Genomic DNA, 19,753 nt, shown 5'->3' on the forward strand with positions numbered 1-19,753 from the left:
CTCGGGTTAAAGTAGCTTCAGGTTAAGTATTTTTGGGTTGCGCTCCGTGGCAACCCGGAAGTAACGGAGCGCGTTACTTCCGGGTTTCGCCGCATGTGCAAACGCTCAAAATGACATCACACGGAAGCGGCGAATTGCGACGAGAACGGGGCTCCAGAACAGATCCCGTCCGCATCCAGAGGTACCACTGTACCATCCACTCTCCCCTCATTTAATGAGTTGTGTGAATGTAAAACAGAATTTCTCTGAAACAAACACAAAGGGACTCTAAGACAAACTAGAGGAATTTATTAAGGCCAACGTAACAAGGAAGACTAGTCTGAAAGTAGACACATTTCTCAGAAAGGCAGGAGATTACATCCACAGTTTATAGCTTCGTTTCCAGTGGGGGGACGGGAATTTTGCAGAAAATATATATCTATACAAAAATTATAAAAAGAGTTTGTATAAGAGTTATTGCATTTACAAAGGATGTGGGCATCCATCTGCTGTGACAGAATGATGTTGGCCTTTTAAAATACCTATGGTTTGTTAAAAAGGGGAGATTGCAGAATGCACAAAAAAGTATACATTTCCTACAAAAGAGACACAAAACTTTTGATTCCTGAGTATGCTAAAGCTATCCAATATTAGAAGCGCTGGGGAAGGCAGCTGTCTTTTTTTTATAATAAAAAAACAGGTTTTTATGGGCATTTTCTTTCTACACATTGCTTCCCTCCTTCTTCGTATTCTTGCTTGGAGATCCACATCTGCTGGAAGGTCCCCTGCAAGAGACAAAACCAAAGATGGTAGCCTTTTCTTCAAAAGGATAGTGCAGAGTATGAAATAGAAACCATAATGAAAGGAAGCTGAAAAGAGCTATTCTCGTGTTGGGCTTGTAGAATTCCTAGGTGTCCAACTGGCCAGCTGGAGTCCCACAATACCCACAGGGAACCACATTGGTTGTCACTGCTCTAAAAACAACATGCAAGGAGAAACAAGGCAGTTCAGATCTGATCTTGTTCCTCAAGAAGGCTTTTTGAATAGTAATCATGCCTATAGTACGTTTCCAATGGGGAAATTGCTTTACCGTTCCTACACACACACACACACACAATCTCTCTCTCTCTCGGTCCATCAGATTTCTCCCCACTAGCAAACTCTCCCCACTGGTGTTAAGTCTCACCCAAATCTTCTTGGGTAACATTTTTGAGCAGCGCTGCTTCCCCACCAAACAAGCCTTATCGATCTACTAACCAAAGAAGCCAAAATGGATCCACCAATCCAGGAACTAAACCTTCGCTCTACTGTTGTATTGTTCGCTATCAACTTCAGTCGCATGCTCTGAAATCAAAAGAGAATAAAGTGTTTATTGTTATTTTAAATTGGCCCAGATCCAAAGGGCTATCTGAGGAGAATGCCCAAGCTACAGGCTTGTATATGCCTAGAAGCATTATCTTTCTCTTTGAACTGGTTGCAGTTCACTGGTCTCGTGTCCGGCAGGAGCACTGTTCCAATAGCCAAATACCTGCACAGATTTAAGAAGTACAAGGAAAATGTTCGCTGTTTGGTAGCCACTCACCGGAGGTGTTTTCTGAGACAGTTCTCTATTTAGTCTGTCTGTAAAGCTCTGCAGTAGGGTGTTCCCTCCTGCTACAATCACACTCCCATAGAGACCCTGGAAAACAAAGGCAGAACTCATTATAATGCTATTTTTTCCTCTGTTGCCCTTCACAACACAGATACATATATTGAAAGAAACAAGTCACAACTTCACTCTGCTGATAAAACAGTATAAGAAAAAATAACTAGCATGCTTAAGACCTGTGAGTGGTTCCAGTGCAGAAGACACAAGAAATGAACTTTCCCACTAGGTAAATTCTTCAAAGCTACACAGGAAGTCTAGATAATTCCATACTAAAACCCAGAGTTTGGCAGATGGGAATCCCTAATTCACCGGAAGCCTGAGAAATGAATCTAGCATGGACAACATTAATATCTATTCATGGACTTTCTACATTTGCTCATTCTTCTGGGCAGGCTGCTGATAGAGGTGGTGAAGATGACTGGGGAGCAAAGCAACAATACAGAATGCGGGTATGCAGGGGAATCGAGCTGTGTTGGACCATGAAGATGGCAACCCCGGCCCAGTTTAGTTTCTGCCATTTCAGGGAAAACGGCACTACAGGGAATCCTAGCTTCACATTTTACATTGTGGTCTTAGGCACTCTTACTCAAAAGCATATCTTATCTGTTGCAATGGGAGTGAGTTGCAATATACAGGGCTGCAATCCTCAAGAAAGCACAGGATCAGCCTGACCACCTGAGACATAGCAGGGCCACCTCCTTGCCCATAAACCTACTCATACGTTTAGATCAGAAGCCCTGCTCCATATCCTACCAACTGGCTGAGTTATGGCCTGGGGCAGGGCCTTTCAGTAGTGGCACCCACGGGGCAGAGTAATCTGCCCATTAGTCATTGCCTTTAGATGTAGGGTCAGAATGCCTGGGTAGTAACTAACGATCTGCCTGGGTTTGCTGCTTCTCTTTTTGAATGTTGTCGATTGGGATTTTGTTCATTTTCAGCTCCATTTAAATGTAGTAACTGATTGCTGGCTACCTTCAGGGGTTGCATGGATGGAAAGGTAGGGTAAATCATTTCAAAACTACTAGAAATGCGGACTTTGGCTCAGTGGTTAGAGCATATGTCTTGCACACAGCAGAACCTGGGTCCAAGCCCTGGTACCTCCCCTTTAAAAGGTTCCGGTTATCTTTCTGGTCAGATGATAAACAAGCTTGGGCCACCTGGACAAATAGCCTGACATGGTATAAGTCAGAGTTCTACGTTCTTAATGTATTATCAACACACACCAGCTAACATTTATGCAGTATTTTAGAGGACATGCAAAGCACTTCAACATTATCTTACATCAAGTCAGTGTGACCACCACTGCCTTGCAGTTGGGAAGGGCTGAGACTGAAAGAGCAGTAGCTCCCCTAAGGTGACAAAGCAAGTTTGTTGTCAAGGCAAGACATTACACCAGCTCTCCCTTGAGGAATGCAAGCAGGCTTTTAACAGCATTGTGTGGAGCAGATCACTATTCAGGGCACGGGTCAATCCTGCACTTTGAATTTTAGCTAAGGAAAGGGAATCACTCCCTGGTCTATTTTCTATTAAACCACCATGCCTAACTAATACCTACTGGCCTGATGTCGATATCACACATGCCGACACTTGTAGTCACCACATGGCTCACGCCAAGCATTGTGTTACCAGATAAACCCTGGAGAGGGAAGAAAGAAAATGGCAAGTTAATGCTATTATAGTAGACTCAAATTGATAACAGTGTGACAATATGCCCTGTGTGCCTTTTTTTCAGCCCCATAGACAGGAGGTACATTGGTTAAGGAGGGGGCTGTAGCTCTTGAGGATCCTTGCCTGGCCAGATCTTCTCAGTGTGTGAGAGTTTGCCCATTTTTTTAAAAATAGCACAAAGCCCACGAAATCTCTTGCACAAGCAGTGGGGAGAACAAACTGGGGCAAAATCTGAAAATGCTGTTGGGGAGGCCCAAATACTGTTAGTGTGTACCTCACTGCCCATTCACCAAAATTATTATAATAAAAATAAAATCTTTCTTCCCAACTTATTATCCAGTTTAGAACTGCTACTAAACTTGTTCCAATATAAGCAAGAGTGGATCTTTCCTTTCAACAGGTAAGTCCCAGTCTGCTAAGAATGGATTTTATCAGAGGGCAAGTCATAATGGTCTTGCGTGTGGGTATTTCTGGGAACGAGAAAATCTTCATCAGAGAAGCACAATATATGACCCATCAAACCAACCCAGCCGACCATATACTGTATTTGCAATCCAGGCAGAAAACAAAACAACAGAGGTTTATCAACCTCCCAATGGGCTGCAATACATGGCTGGTGAGCTGTGCTAGCTTGGTAGCTGACCAGTTCTACAAAACAGTGAGGATATGAGGAAAAATATGCCACTTGTAGGAGAGGATGCTTCATGGTCTGTCACTCATATAATGCAAGGATGGGGGGCTGGATCCAGCTGGCAGACCAGATCCTTCCTGCCCCCATCCCACCTCCCCCAATCACCTGTTGATGACCTGGCACTATTATGGAATCAGGTGACAAGCTCAAAATGGCATCCATTTGCAAGTTGTTTCAACACAATTTCAAAGACACCTTCACCTGCCTCGCACCTGAAGTCACATGCAATTTCAGAGGCAAGGCAGATAGACGTGACTTGGCCTCATGGGTCAAATTAGGACCCCTGCCAGATCTAATGTGGACCAGAGACCAGAAGTCCCCCACCCCTGATGTAATGCTATGAGAAATGTAACACAAGACACATTCTGGTTCATCTGAAGTTCCAAATATCCTGCTATTTCTTATCTTCCCCAAATTGTTTAAAACAGTTAAAAAGATTTCAGGACATTTAACTTTACGGACTCCTATATACTTCCATAACGTAGCCAGATGCTTGCACCCAAAATGCAATCTCACATACTGTTACTGAGTTTTACCTTTACATTGGAAGGGTCAAACAAGCCTTCAGGAATTTTTAGCCGCTCAGCACCAAAGTCACAGTTGTAACCATTGGGGAATTCGTAATGTACCGTGGGCATCTGTGCAGCCACCCTGGAGGGCAGGAAAAAAACTCGTTTTTAGAAGGTATTCAACCGTTGCCAGGTTTTTCTTTCCCAGTTCTTATGCGCAACACAGCAAATTGCACTTCTTACCAAATTTTTATTGCAACAATCCCAGGAAACAGGGAACTGATAAAGGCCACCCAGAGATCTTTGTGGCATGGAAGGGATTAGAGCAATGTACCCCTCCCATATCCAAACAATTCCCTTCCCCTCTCCCAAGATTTCCATGTTGCCCTTGTTTTTCTTTTCACAGTCTCATCCCTTGACCACTAAGAAACTCTGCCCAACATCTTCACTAACTATTAAAACTGGAACGCTGGGAAGGAGGGGTTGGCCTGGCTGGCTAGCTTGCACCCCTTACACCTATTTAGCAACAAAACGTCGGAAATCTAAACCACTGGTATATCACAAGTGGACTCTTTATTTACTGCGCTTGCAATTGTTTAAGATAAAATCTATTTTGGAAAGAGAAGAAATGAACACTGAACCACTGACATATTATTACAAGTGAATTCTTTATTTATGGTGATTGTAATTGTTTAAGATAAAAACCTATTTGGGAAATAAACCACTTTTGCCATTTTTATGGATGTTTCTTGTTGGGTTTCCCACAAGCATCCGGTGGGCCACTATGAGAACAGGGTGCTTGACTAGACCATTAGCCTGATCCGACAGGTTATTCTTACATTATGTTTGTTTATGACATTTATATACCACCTTTTCTGCCAAGGATCTCAAGGTGGTTCTCCTCCCCATGTCATCTGCACAACAACCCTTTGCAGTAGGTTCGGCTGAGAGGCGGCAACTAGCTCAAGGTCACCCAGAGTGTTTCATGGCTGAGTGAGGATTCAAACCCTGGTCTCTCAGGTTCTAGTCCACCACTCTAAGGGGACACTGGCAGAGCTGTCAATGCGAACAATGTTCCCAATCCTTGATGCCAAGTTTGAACAGCTCTGCATGAGGTTGAAAAAAGTGCTTCTGTCTTTTTAAGAAACTGCTTGCTTGCTGGTTGTCTTTAAGCAACTTTTACCTGCCCTAAATTGTTGTTATCCTCAGCTATGGTTAGTGAAAACAAGTCAGCTTCATAAACCATGGGTGGCACTCAACTACCGGTAAGTTTCACTCACAAGCAGACCTACTGAAATTCATGAACCTGACTTAGCCATGACTATTAATTTCAATGTGTCTACTCTGAGAAAAACTTAGTTGAGTATCACCCTATGGTTTGAAGTTGGTTTGTTTTCATAGCCAGAGTTAAGATTAACCACGGTTTGTCCAGTGTTGACAACATGTCAAGTTGCGGTTAATCAAAGACAGAACCAAAAGCTTTCAAATTCTTCCTTACACCCTGCTGGGGTGGCTTGTAGGAAAAAGTGCAAGCCCAGCGAGAGGAGAGGCTCATTCTTGTGATGCTAAACAATAATTTAGTATGATGTTCACAGGCTCAGGTTGGAAATCACCCAGTTACTTAAGTTAGCCATTGTAAAGTGGAAAATAATTTTAAAAGAACATACTGCTCATCATAAGTTGAATCAGACACTTGGAGGACAGAAGCCTGGAAGTCCTGGATCACACACTGTGGAGGAGAAAGTATTGAAAAGAAACAAGTATGAGGTTTCATGTTCCAAAGACCAAAGAAAGGAGGAACTGTGGACCATACAAAAGAATCCTAGGCAGACAGAAACATTGACATATATCTGTAATATCTCAACGAGTCGGAGTAGATGACCCATGGAGAGTGGAGAGTCCCCAGAAGAATCTGTGAAATGGCAGACCTGGTTCAGAGTTACAGAAGGACAAATCTTAGAAGGGAAATGTCTGCATTAGCTACAAATAAAATGCCATAGAGGTTTCTCTTCCTGCCCCAACAACAGTACTTCCATCTTCAAAATTAAGGCTATTCTTAGCAGAACCTGTAAGGTATACTAAAGCAGACCTAAGAAATGAAGGCTACCCACCCCTGGGATAAACCTTCACAGTAATCAAGCTGCAATATCCTGCAATTCTCAAGTTTCCACGTTGCTATACGTGGGAACTCCAGGATGACAGACATTTTTAATTTAGAACAATGATGACCTAAAACAAGAGATTCAATCACACCATCATACATAGGCTTTATTATGTTACTGCTTTCATCTTTTCTCTCCCAGTGACCTGCATACTACATACAGTTCCAGTTGCCTGACCTCAAAAAATATATTACTGGGTTGGAAAAGGTACAGAAAAGGACAACCCAAATGATCAAGAGGGTGGAGCAACTCCTCAAAGAGGAAAGGTTACAACATTTCAGACTTTTTAGTTTAGAGAAAAGATGAGTATCTACACAATAGAAGTTTATAAAATTATGGCATGGGGAAGTCCCTCTCTCGTAACACTAAAACTTGGGATCATCCAATGAAGCTGAATTTTGGAAGATAAAATTCAGAACAGATAAAAGAAAGTACTTCTTCATGCAGAGCATTATTAGACTACGGAACTCACTCCCACAGGAGGCAGTGAAGACCACCAACATGGATTGCTTTAAAAAAGAAGAAGAGTTTGGATTTGATATCTCGCTTTATCACTACCCGAAGGAGTCTCAAAGCGGCTAACATTCTCCTTTCCCTTCCTCCCCCACAACAAACACTCTGTGAGGTGAGTGGGGCTGAGAGACTTCAGAGAAGTGTGACTGGCCCAAGGTCACCCAGCAGCTGCATGTGGAGGAGCAGAGACGCGAACCCGGTTCACCAGATTACGAGACTACCGCTCTTAACCACTACACCACACTGGCTCTTGACAAGTAGAAAAGTTTATGGAAAAGCAATCAATGGCTACTAGTCATGATGGCTATGCTCTGTCTACATAGTATGCTTCTGAAAACCAACTGCTGGAAACCGCAAGAGGAAAGAGTGCTCTTGTGCTTGGGTTTCCCACAGGCATCTGGTCGGCCACTGCAAGAAAAGGCTCACAAGTTTTTCTGCCATTCCCCATATTTTTTTAAACACTGTTCCTGATTATGCAAACCTAACACATTCACAAGTGCAAGTTATATCTGAGTTTATTTAGGGCAGGTGCTCCCCTACCCACCCGGCCCCAAGATGTTGTTTGACAACTCACATCCTCGCCAACCACTGGCCAGCTGGCTGCAGCTGATGAAAGGTAGAAGTCTTGAGAAGACCTGGAGGGCCACAGATCCCTCATCTCCCAAGTTACCTCTAGCAGAGGAATCCTATCTAGCGAGAGGCATACTTCCAAAATTATTTTCTTTGTAGACCTGGAAGAACATACTCACATTGCACATGTAATTGTGCCACGTTCTTGTGACTTGCGGCAATTTCTCTTTTCTCTTCCAGTTTGCTGGAGAGCCCTCACGAACTGCTTCCTGCAACAGCAAATCAGAGTCAGTTCAAAGTATCCACATTCCAATACGTTATTTAACAAAGGCCAAGAATACAGAGCCTGTATTCCAACTTCTTTGTTGTCTTTCCACAAATCCACAGGATGAGCCTTGGTTTCATGAGCTTTTTCAACCAGTCAATAAGGGAGCTGTCCCTCCAATTCTCACCTTCCCGTGTTGGCAAGCACTAATCAGCCCTGTCCTTAGGTGCTACATGACATATACTTCCAACACCCTTCCGCCCTCCTGATTAGAGAAATTTCCCTTCTCCTGTCCATCTTTCCTTCCTTCCCTCTATGTCAGGGGTCTGCAACCTTTAAGACAAAAAGAGCCACTTGGACCCGTTTCCGAAGAAAAAACAACAACTGGGAGCCGCAAAACCATTGCGGGGTATAAATAAAGTATTATTATTATTATTATTATTATTATTATTATTATTATTATTATTATTATCATCATTAATCCCGTGAGTCCTGTATCTAGCAGTATTTTGCTTTTGTCTTCCCAGTACCCACATGCATCATGCCAATTTTATTCCAGGCAGTAAGTACTGGTACCTTACTCAAGACTGGTTAACGTGCTGTAACTACCAAAGCCTGATTTCCAATACGTGCTTTCGCGTGTGTGGGTGGCATTTTAATCCACATTAGTGACTGACAAGGTGAAACTGGAGCAGGGTAGTGATTCCAAATCACCGCCACATTCAGAATAAAGGTTTGCCATCGACTGGTGTATTTGTCTCATCAGTATTGTAACAATTCGATTCGGACCATTGGTCCATCTAGCCCGGCACTGCCAGGCACTGACTAGCAGCGGCTCTGCAAGGGTTAAGGCAAGAGTCTTTCCCAGCCATATCTGGCGACAGTGAGGGTTGAGCACGGCTGACTAGCAGCAGCTCTGCAAGGGTTAAGGCAAGAGTCTTTCCCGTGCTAAACAGCCTCTCCCCAGCGAAGGGTTGCTCGCAGAGCACAAATGGTCACGTTGCGTTAGCGGCTGATGTGGATCGGTAGCCTGCAAATAGTTTAAACTGCCACTTCTTGAACAATAGACCCTGCGACAGGAGTAACCACTCTATTATGTCGACAAGCAAGGTCGAAGTTCCACTGGGATTTATTTGTTTGCTCCGGAGGAAGCGGTTTGCGGATCGTGGCCCTAATGCAATTCCCAGCTAGTTTCCCCATCCCAATTTAATTATCCTTATGGGATTTTTATGATTACCAGGAGCTTTCCTCGCCTTGCAACTGCCTCTCTGCAAAAAGTGAACACGTGCCTTGGGAGGAACGAGACTTCTTTAGAAACCAGCGCGCTTTTTCGCGTGGTTGCCGCTGGTGCCAACCGGGGAGGCGCGGAGAGAGGAACCTATAACTTGATATCTTTTTCTCAGCAACAACTGCTTTTCGGAGAAAGCTCTGCAGAGCGAGCCGCTGAGCAGGCGTGAATCCGGCGCTCGGATCCCCCGAGCTTGGCTGGCGCGCCAAAACGCCACCGCCCGAAAAGGAAAAGTCCTCTGTCGCCTCGCCATTGGCTAGCAGGAACGGTTGCGGCTTGCTATTGGGCAGCGTGGAGGGGAGAGCCCTCCTTTAGGAACGTACTATGGCTTGTCTGGCATTTTTCTCTCCTGGGGGGGGAGAAAGGGGTGGGACGGCGCGTGCCTCCTTTCCCGCTTTGCTGCTCGGAGCCGGACTCTCGTGCGCTTCGCCTTCTGCGCGCTAAAGCGGCAGCCAGATTTCGTGCGGAGGGAAAGCCCAGCCTTGTTTGCACAACCTCGAGCCAGTCAGCAACAATGAGTGAAAGGCGGCGCACTAAAAACAATGGCTCGCGGGGAAGGCGGGCGCGCGCCGCTCGGCCCTTGGGGAGCCTTCCTGCTGCCGCTGCCCTGCGCCCAACTCGCGAGGAGAGCGGCGCTGCCTTCTGCTCTCCGCCGCCGCCTCACAGATGACAGCGACTGCACAGGAACAAAAGGAAATGCGCCTCCTCCCCTCGCCTCCACCCCGGAGCCGCGGCAAAGGCGTTAAAGAGCCGCATGCGGCTCCGGAGCCGCAGGTTGCCGACCCCTGCTCTAGGGTATTAAAAGGGGGTACAATTTGTTGTGAAAGTTGTTTAAGCACAGTGTCTGGTTGAACCTTTGTTCTGTTGATTCTCTCTAAGTTGTGTCATCTTGAGTATCTAGAGAACCCTTGTTGATTTCATTTCCAATGGGACCCACAAGACTTTCTTCAATTTCACCATACAAGTTTCTAAATCGGATTCAGGCTTTTGGCTTCCTACTGATTACGCAAGGGATATTATTCTGTGTGCCAGATTGTTTGGATTTTTGCTACAGGCCTTGATCTGAGAAAGACAAGGGGGAACTGTCTGGAGCTCACTCAGCTGGCAGCACCTCTCCTTGCAACTTTTGGTGTCAGTTGTAAAGCAGAAAGGAGTGCGGTTCAACAGCCTGTCTTGTTGGGTGATTCCTTCACAGCTGCCTTACCAAAAGTCAAACCGGTTGTTCACCTAGAACCATCAGAACCAAGTGGTGGACATTGTTGGCTATTTGCAGTTTAGAAGCGCTGCAGAGAGCTTGCTGGGGAGACCATGCATTAAAAAGGGACTCAAAAATAACTTAAACAAGGTTTTAATAACAAAAACAAAAACTCCTTATACACTAAATACATCAATAACAAACCAGACCCAACCACCAACCCATCCCCCAGGGTAATGGGAGAGCTAGGTGCTGCTCTTTATATATGGTACCCAATTGCCCTAAAATCTAAGGGGTGGCTCACATGCACTTGAGCATTCCTCACTGAACATTTTTCAGCCAAATGATCTGAAGGCCCTGTATAAATGCGTGCAAACTGTTTGTTGTTGGGGGCAGAGGTTCAAGAGGTGCTCCCAAGTTCAAAACACTTGAGAAATGGAGGAGCGGCTCACAAAAGCAGCCAACATACACACAAAGCAAACAACCCCTTTCACTCTTTCCAGTATAATCTATTACCTTTGATGCGATCATATACGGAGGAATTATCTCCACGTTCATTTCCTGAAACAGTTCTCTGCACTGCATCGTAATGAAATCCCCAGCCAGAGGGGATTTCACAATGCCTGCAAATGCAGAACACAAAGTGGGACACCTAGAAAAGGTTTCAATCTTCCAATATCACATTTTGCATGCAGGAAGTCACCCCCCCCCCAAATAAACAGAGCTATTTCCTTAGTAGCAGGCCAACTGGCTTCTGCATTCTCAGGGACCTCTGTTCTCCAGCCCAATAGCAGACTGGAAGAGCATTCTGCTACACAAACCGCCCCCTTCAAGAGCAACCAGGCTGCAGAATAAAGATGGTAAGCGACTTCACAGAGCAGATGCACTCGGACTCAGGCAAGGGGTAACATACAAAATGCAAACAAAAGATGTTACATTAAAGTGTAAGGTATCTGTTTTGTAAAGTTTGAATACATTGGTCTTCCGACAATAACAGGGGGGAGGGTTTGGTGGTGGTGGTGGTTTTTTAAAAGAGAGTGGACTGAGGCCTCTAGTCCGGCACTCTTTCTTTAGCAGAGGCTCTTAGATGCCCCTGCACAAGCACACAAACAAAACATGAAAAAGATGACCCTTTTCTGGCCTTGTTCTTTAGCGTCTGGTACTCAAGAGTATACCTACAAAGGTTGAATTTTGGCTTATATTGATGCCTTTAAAATAAGCTCATGAAGGATCGATCGATCTAAGCCGGCAACCCATCACCACATCTTGGGCGGGGGGGGGGGGGAATTCCTCAAATGATTTAATCCTGTGTTGGGCAAAGGAATCCTCTTGTCTGTTTGTCCTGAACCTCACTTATTAACGGGGCAGCCAAGATTTCTACCAACTCCTCTGGAAGAATGCTTACCTTGCTGGAGCACATAACCATCATGCACTGGGATGGCAGTGGTGTGGGTTGCTCCGCTATCCAGGATCAAGCCTGTGGATCTGCCATTAGCAAAGCTAGTTGGAAGGGTTAAGGAAGACAATGGGATTTGGGCACAACATAAACACAAATGGCACTGCAGTTCATTTTGCTCTTGGACCTGATAGGGCACATCCTTTCTTGTCAAAATTACATGCAGCTTTTGGGGAAGGCAGCTAAGAAAAATATATACTTACACTATGGTTACAATTCTATCCATACTTGCTGGGGTGTAAGCTCTACCGAACTCAGTGGGGGGACCTGCTTCTAAATAAATATGCATAGGATTGAGCTGCATTACTGCTTGAAACTCAAACACCAATCTCCAGTTCCTGAAAGGATTATATCATTTAATTCTTACACCATCTGAATGGGCAATTTATTCCTCCTGTTGAGTTTTATTCATTCATACATACATACATACACACACACAATAATAATAATAATAATAATAATAATAATAATAATAATAATAATTTATTTGTACCCCGCCCATCTGGTTGGGTTTCCCCAGACACTCTGGGCGGCTTCCACAGAGACCAAAAATACACCAAAATGTCACACATTAAAAACTTCCCTGAACAGGGCTGCCTTAAGATGTCTTCTGAATGTCAGATAGTTGTTTATCGCTTTGACATCTGATGCGATGATACCATAGTTTACACCCTACCATACCATACCCTGCCATTCAAGAAGGCTTTCTCCAGGCAGAAAAAAAGCTTTAAAAGCATGCTTATTATAGGAACCTTTTTCACTGAGAAGCAGGGTAAAAACAATTTCAATAAGCAATACTAAGCAGCTTAGTATATACAAAGTTAATTCAGACCTTAGGGTCTTCTATTTCTGTCTGGAGAATGAATTTGGCAAGGCTGAAATCCAACGGGGTTGCTCAGCTGATTGTATGTCTTTCAACAGCAGAACAGAGAGGGAAGGGTCTTTTAATATCCCCCCTCCTCCCAATATACTCCAGAGGATTGAGGTAATCACTGGAAATCGCTTCCCTTCCAGCTGACAGAAGCCTTCATATCAGCCGAGAGATAACTTTGGTTACAAGCCAATAAATATAACCAACCCATCTTTGAGACTAGCACAGTGACAACACCTTGGTTTAAATGTTAAAAACAGTACCATATTTTTCCGTCTATAAGACACCCCCATGTATAAGACGCCCCCTATTTTTGGGAAATCCAATTTAAGAAAATGGGGGAGGATGGCCCCTGTGTATAAGACGTCCCCAAATTTTGGACATTACTTTTTAGGGGGGGGAAACCTAGTCTTATACACAGAAAAATATGTTATGTTTGTTTTTTTCTATAAAAGTGCAAAAAGCTCTGTAATGATGTCCACTTATTCATTAACATGTTTGGGATACGCTGTGAGAACTGCAGTTTTGCACAAGAAGAAAGCAGGGATATTGTAATGTTCAAACATCAGCTCCGTCAATTTCTCACGCTTGGCTCTGGTGTTCCACTACAAGAGTGCAAAGATAAAAAAACAAATTCACCTATAACTTGAGCAGAAATATGTCACACTCAGAACAGGTTGTTTAAATGTTCACAGTGCAATAATATGTCAGGCTGGAAAGTGAGTTACTTCCCTATTTACAAATCAGTGGGCAGGTTCATGCAGAAGCATCACTTGAGCCTAATGCAGACAAAACATCAGCTTCCTGCAAACTATGGCTTGAAATTGGAACCTGATGCTATCTCTGCATTTTCTCTCAAGTGACTTCCTTCCCAGAGTAGACCACGTCTCATATTATGTGTGCATCAATATAGCATCTGAGCCATAAATCACAAGCTAAAACTATAGTTTACAGTGGCTTTTCAAACCATAGTTAAAAGGGAAGAAACAAGCTAAGAGTAGGAAGGCAACAGGAAGAAATCACTCGAGACAGCAAGGGCTTGTCTACACTGAGTTTACTTTGTGCTCGCAGCTGTCTGTGCCCGCATTTAATTTGAATAATCCACATGACATAACCCTTAAATAACCCCCCTCTTGATGTTTTCCCCCTGCACATTCAGGTTTACAGGGACAATCCAAAAAGTTGTGAGAAATCAGGCTCCAAACCTCTCCACCTGGGGATACTTGCTTTGGTGTTTGGGGTGGGTAGATCGATCATCCCTTTCTGCTACTCCCCTTTCCACGCCCACAACTTCCTCAGTGCTGACATTTCTTCTCTGGCACTGTTCATAACCATTTCTAGCATGTCCATACAGGCAATCTAGTCACAGATATTACAGTTCATCTTGATAGGTTCTTTTACCAAGTCCTGGTTTTTGAGTTATTTGCTCTTCCCCCTTCCACCCCCAAGTTTGCAAGCTTCACAACAGTCAAACTGCCTTCTATGCTTCAAAATGGGCTATTTCAAGGAAAGAAACTGGGTTTTTACTCACTGGCGCTTCAGACATTAGAACGGGATGCAAAGCAGCTTCAGATTTAATGTGCATCTTGTAGGTGTGATCCAAAATGGCTTGGAAGCTGTCCCAGTCCTCAACTGTAACAACATAAAAATAAATTAAACCTGCTGCTTTTGCTGGAGGAGCTGCTCTAGTTTAGGCATGTATGCAACATGAAGCACATTATCAGTGCAAGGCTGAGCATGTGGACAGTATAGGAGTCAGGAAGGAGGATGTGGGATCCTAGTCACGCTTCCATCCTTACACCAGTGAAATCAAAGAATCAAAGTACACAGCATTCAAGCCAATCTCACAGCCCTAAGAGATTAAAGGATTCTAACTATACTTCACTGTAAGCACTGGTGCAGGAATAACCTTAGAAAAGCAACTGTACAATCAGATTATTTAAAAAAGTACAAGGCAATCTCCTTGCTAATTGACAACAGTTCACTTTCAAAGCAATACTGGTCTAGTGATGGTTTATATTCCTTACAGGGAACCATAGCTTGGTTTAGTGTTATGTGCAAACCAGACAGTTGGCTGGAAATTAGGATGTGAAACTAATATGAAGAGGGTTTGCAAACAATGTTTGCATTATACATGATTAAGCAACACATCTGCATTTTTTTTAAAACCACCATGGGTCAAGGAAGGTTCTCCAACTCTCCAGATGTTCTACCTTCAGTGTTCCATTGGTGCCTTTTTGAACATGATTATTTGGAGAATGTCCTAGTCAAGCACACTTGGCTACTGTCTTTCCAAATAAGTAGAATATTTGAAGAAAGAGAGAATAGATAAACATTGACAGGGCAGGGGCATGTTTTTCAAAACACACTGCCATTTAAGCAGTTATATTCTTCCCAAGGGACGCGGGTGGCGCTGTGGGTTAAACCACAGAGCCTAGGACTTGCCGATCAGAAGGTCGGCGGTTCGAATCCCCACGACGGGGTGAGCTCCCGTTGCTCGGTCCCTGCTCCTGCCAACCAAGCAGTTTGAAAGCACGTCAAAGTGCAAGTAGATAAATAGGTACCACTCCGGCGGGAAGGTAAACGGCATTTCTGTGCGCTGCTCTGGTTCACCAGAAGCGGCTTAGTCATGCTGGCCACATGACCCAGAAGCTGTCTGCGGACAAACGCCGGCTCCCTCGACCAATAAAGCGAGATGAGCGCCGCAACCCCAGAGTCGGTCACGACTGGACCTAATGGTCAGGGGTCCCTTTACCTTTATTCTTCCCATAACCAGCTTTACAAACTAAACTAAACCTATTTCAAAACAGGTCAACATAAGCTAAAGGGAATATCCACAGCTTTTGAGTAGATCTAGAAAACTTTAAACATTTGGCCCAAAAACCACCAGGATAAACTTATTTTCAACTCCAGATCAAACATTCTCACAAAGCAGGACAATGCCATTTTGTGAGTAAAAAGGTTAATGCTTTGTGATGTGTCTGAAATCAATACTCAAGATTTTAGAAAAAAGGAAAGAAAATGCAAAAAACCATACTCATTCCATTTTTCAAAGGTAAAATGGCTTCCATGTTCTCCCTTGGAACTCGCAATGCATTAGTGTCTATGTAGTACGTTGGGCCTCCTTGTTTGCCTTTGTCACCATCAATTTCCATCATGGAGCTCCCATCATCCCGGTCCAGTACCACGCCAATGGCAGTGGGAAAATCAACCTACAATGGGAGATGTGGAAACAAAATGCACAAAGTTACATAAAGATTGTCTGTTTGCATCAAGCCTAACTAATAGGGAAGAAACTTATCACTACTGCCTCAAATTCCTACAGCATGTTAGGCATGTCATGCCTCTATTCTGTATGGGGCGTGAAAGGATTAGCTAAACACTGAGGGGAAAATGAAAATATAGCTACACTCTCTGATACATCAGGCTTTCCATAATCTGGCTCACTTATATAATGTGCACATTATTTAAACACTTTTCAAGAAAGATTTCGCACTACACGTGGAGTGGGGGGGAATCTCTGGAACTGCATTTATCATTGAACTGCTTATAAGGCTCTGTCTTGCACTTGCCCAAATCCCATAATATTTTACTACAAGAGCTAGCAAATCTAGTTGAGAAGGTGACATGGCCAAAACATGTCACTGAGATTCACAGCCAAGTAGAGATTTAAACATGGGACTCCCACATTTATCCCTCCCTCTGGCCTGGGCCATCTCACCATAACATTCCCCTCAAACCAGGACAACCTCTTATTTAAAAAAAACTCTGACCTTTGTCAATATATTCCCCTAAACATATGGCCAAAACATAAAGTAATCGACGGAAGAATTTCTAGGGAGCCATGTCAAATGAAGACTACTTATTCAAAGGAGAGGAAAAGACAAAAACTACTTAGGTGAAAATTGCAGGGCAGGTAAAAGAAAGACGATAGGTAGAAAGTGTGTTAGGGGAGAAAAATGCTGATATTTTCACCCCCTCCCATTGCGAGAATCTCCTGATACGATGTTCTTCGCTTCTTCCGCTCCTGCCTGACTCTGTGGGGAGTCTGTGTGTTATCTATGTAGAGATTAGATGGCTGAGTGAGAGCTGTAACACTCATGCAAGCCAGTAGCTCTTTAGTTTTTTAGTTTGCAATAGCTATTAGAAATAAAAGAAGTTATGCTTCACAGCTTTCTTCCGTGTTGTTTATACTCTGCTGAGTTTGGTGCTCACAATGGACAGTTGTGGGTCCAGGGCACTTAGACCTGTTTCCAGGAGTGGAAGGTCTTTGGAAGTGCTCCAGTTCACCTAGCCCAGTCAGGGCAGAACCAGTTGTTGAGCCCAGTCCTTGGCATCGGCTCAAAGGCGTACTGACAAGAAATGGCTCAGTGTTTTGCAGAAACATGATACCAAGAAATTGCAAATGCTACTATTTAAAATGCAGAAGGGAACGAAAAAGCTACTGATGATAACCTCTCCTGAGCAGAGGTTCCAGCAGACGAATTTTTGTGTACGTTTGTACATGATCTTCATAGACCAGATTTTATTGGACTATCATTCATTGCTCAAGGGATTTCAAGTCCCTTGCTATAGCATACAGAGTTATCCCACAATATATACAAGTATTTCAGGAGTTCTTTGCACAGGAAACCCAAATTCTATTGATCAATCTAATGTCTCACTTCTGCTCTCACCTTTGGGCAGTCCTCCCCAGCATAGCCAGCTCTGACTGTATAGGAGCCGATGTCGAACACCAGAGCGCCAACTTCATCTGCAAACACAAATTCACAATTTGTGTCAATTTAAAAACAAACCCTTATTAGACATGTGTTTATTGGTAAAAGGCTAAATCTCAAGACATCAAAAGGGAAGAACAACAGTGGGACACCTAGAAAAGGTTTCAATCTTCCAATATCACATTGGGACTTCCAAAAATCTACGCACAGAATTAATCTGCAAAATGTGCCATAGGCTATTGTAGATTAGGACCACCTTTAAGCTTTTAAAGGAACACAGTGCTCTTTCTACAGATCCCATTGTGATAAATATATCCTTCTAACATGGCGACACCTATTACCTATGAGATGGCCTGCAACCATATGTGCCACTTGACTACTGCGGTCGGTGGAATTGGCACTTTTATAGGTGCCACATAGTATCCACACGGCATCTGTAAGAACTTGGGTTGTTTAGTTTGGTGGCACAAACACTTTGGAACCACCTGCTTATTGATATCAGGCAGACACCATCACTGCATTCTTCTTGGCATCTGCTGAAAATATTCTTATTTAAACAAGCCTACCCAGGTGTCCACAAAGTTTGTATGAGTTTTAATTTGTTTCAGTCTTTTCTACTGTGGTTTTTTACTTTCTGTTATAGTAGATTCAAGTAGGTAGCCGTGTTGGTCTGCCATAGTCAAAATAAATTAAAAGAATTCTTTCAAAAGATAGTTAAAGACTCTTCTTAAAAACCTAAAAACACCCTTAAAAGAATCAAGTATTCAAAAAAGTTATATGATCTAAGAAAGTCTTTAAAAGAATCGTTCCAAAAGAATTTTAAAATTATAAGGTTTTATAATTTTATAAATTATAAACTCAGTTGGAGATCAACTGAGTATTTTTAGGTATAAGCTTTCGTGTGCATGCGCACTTCTTCAGATACACTGAAACAGAAGTCATGTTTTAATTTTTCTGAAAGGTTGTGGGTGTGCTGAGTTTGCTTGGACTCTGGGTGAGAGAACCTGCAACCTGCAAAGGAGAGGTATGCCAGAAGGAAAATGAATTGACACTGATTTATATATATCTTTGTATTAAATGCAACGTCTTTATATGCAACTCTGTATTTTTGTTTAAGTTGTCTGCTGTGGCCACAGCTTTCTGTACACCCGTTAGAGCTCCTTATAATATAGTCAGCGGTAGAAAAATTAAATAATCAAGTGGTTTCTTAAGTGATCATTGAGTTATTTTTCTCTTTTTTGGTAAACCGCTTTGAGGGTGTGCATTTGGTCTTTTTTTACAACCAAGCGGTATAGAAATTTCATGAATTGAATTTTAACACAGGAATCCCTTTTTTAATATGAAGGCAGACCTGCCAAAAGCTTTTCTCCTTCAGGCAAACCTACCCAGATTCATAATATTTCTTACATTCAGATTTAAAATAATAATAATAATAACGTTCTGTTTTTTAAAAAGTTTTTAAACTTGGTGAAATAAATAAATATAGAGGAAAGCTTTCCCCCTCGGCGCGTCAAGGTGCGGGGAGAAGCTGCCCAGGGCGAAATTCTCCCTCCCGTCGCCCCGTCTTAAAGGCACAGGCGCCTTTTCAGGCTCTGCCGGACCAGCGGCGGCGGCAGCCTCCCCCTCCCCGCGGGGAAGAGAGCGAGCCGGTGGAACGCGCAGCCCTAACGGTCCGAGGGGGGGAGGGGGAGAGAGAGAGAGAGAAAGAGGAGCAGCCCCTCCCCCTCCGAGGAGAACTTACCCCCTCCGTACACGCCGCCGCTCATGTCCGCTCCGGACTTCACCGCTCGGCCGGCGGCGACACACACAAAAATCACCTCAGGCCGCCCTCGACTCTCTCAAACCCAAGCTCCGCCCGCTCGACCTACCTTGCTTACTGCCGCCCTTCTGCTAAAGCCAGCCAATAGGGAGAGCGAGGCCCTTTCCTCAGCCGGCCTATCGCGGCACAGAAGGCGCCGACGAGCCAATCGCCGGCGCTCGCCTTCCTTGGGCGGGACCGCCGCTGCGTTTCTTCCCCCTTGGCTGCCGTCCAGGCGGTTGTAAGGTCGCGCTGGGAGTCTCGGAGTGTGGCTGCGGGGAAGGAAACCACGCTCGGTTGCAGATTTTCAAAGAGGGGCGGAGCTGGGAGGTGGGTTGGAGCTGGTCACGTGATTTGCAGCAGCCGGCTTCTTTGATTGGCAGCAGGCAGGTTGCTTTAAGCCGGCAGCAAGTCCCAGTATG

At 44.0% G+C, this 19,753-nt stretch overlaps 1 protein-coding gene across 1 annotated transcript; it reads right to left on the reverse strand.

Moving 5' to 3' along the window:
- Positions 1 to 266: 266 nt before the first annotated feature.
- On the reverse strand, positions 267 to 19,433 carry ACTL6A (actin like 6A). Its single transcript, XM_081911244.1, has 14 exons — positions 19,275 to 19,433; positions 17,492 to 17,568; positions 15,853 to 16,027; positions 14,347 to 14,447; positions 13,323 to 13,420; positions 11,894 to 11,988; positions 11,005 to 11,111; positions 7,920 to 8,009; positions 6,163 to 6,224; positions 4,523 to 4,637; positions 3,183 to 3,263; positions 1,562 to 1,657; positions 1,237 to 1,323; positions 267 to 764 (listed from the first exon to the last, which is right to left on the reverse strand). The coding sequence occupies exons 1-14, from the start codon at positions 19,297 to 19,299 to the stop codon at positions 684 to 686; spliced, it is 1,290 nt and encodes a 429-aa protein (XP_081767370.1). The 5' UTR covers positions 19,300 to 19,433; the 3' UTR covers positions 267 to 683.
- Positions 19,434 to 19,753: the final 320 nt, after the last annotated feature.

The sequence above is a fragment of the Podarcis melisellensis genome (genome assembly GCF_964234715.1).
Source record: "Podarcis melisellensis genome assembly, chromosome: 5".
Taxonomy (NCBI): domain Eukaryota; kingdom Metazoa; phylum Chordata; class Lepidosauria; order Squamata; family Lacertidae; genus Podarcis; species Podarcis melisellensis.

Coding starts and splice junctions, on each gene's coding strand:
- ACTL6A (XM_081911244.1), bottom strand. CDS start 19,299: ATGAGCGGCGGCGTGTACGGAGGGG. Junction 13,421..14,346: donor TTCTAATGTCTGAAGCGCCA/GTGAGTAAAAAC, acceptor GCACTCTTGTAG/TGGAACACCAGAGCCAAGCG. Junction 765..1,236: donor GATCCATTTTGGCTTCTTTG/GTTAGTAGATCG, acceptor TGTCTCTTGCAG/GGGACCTTCCAGCAGATGTG.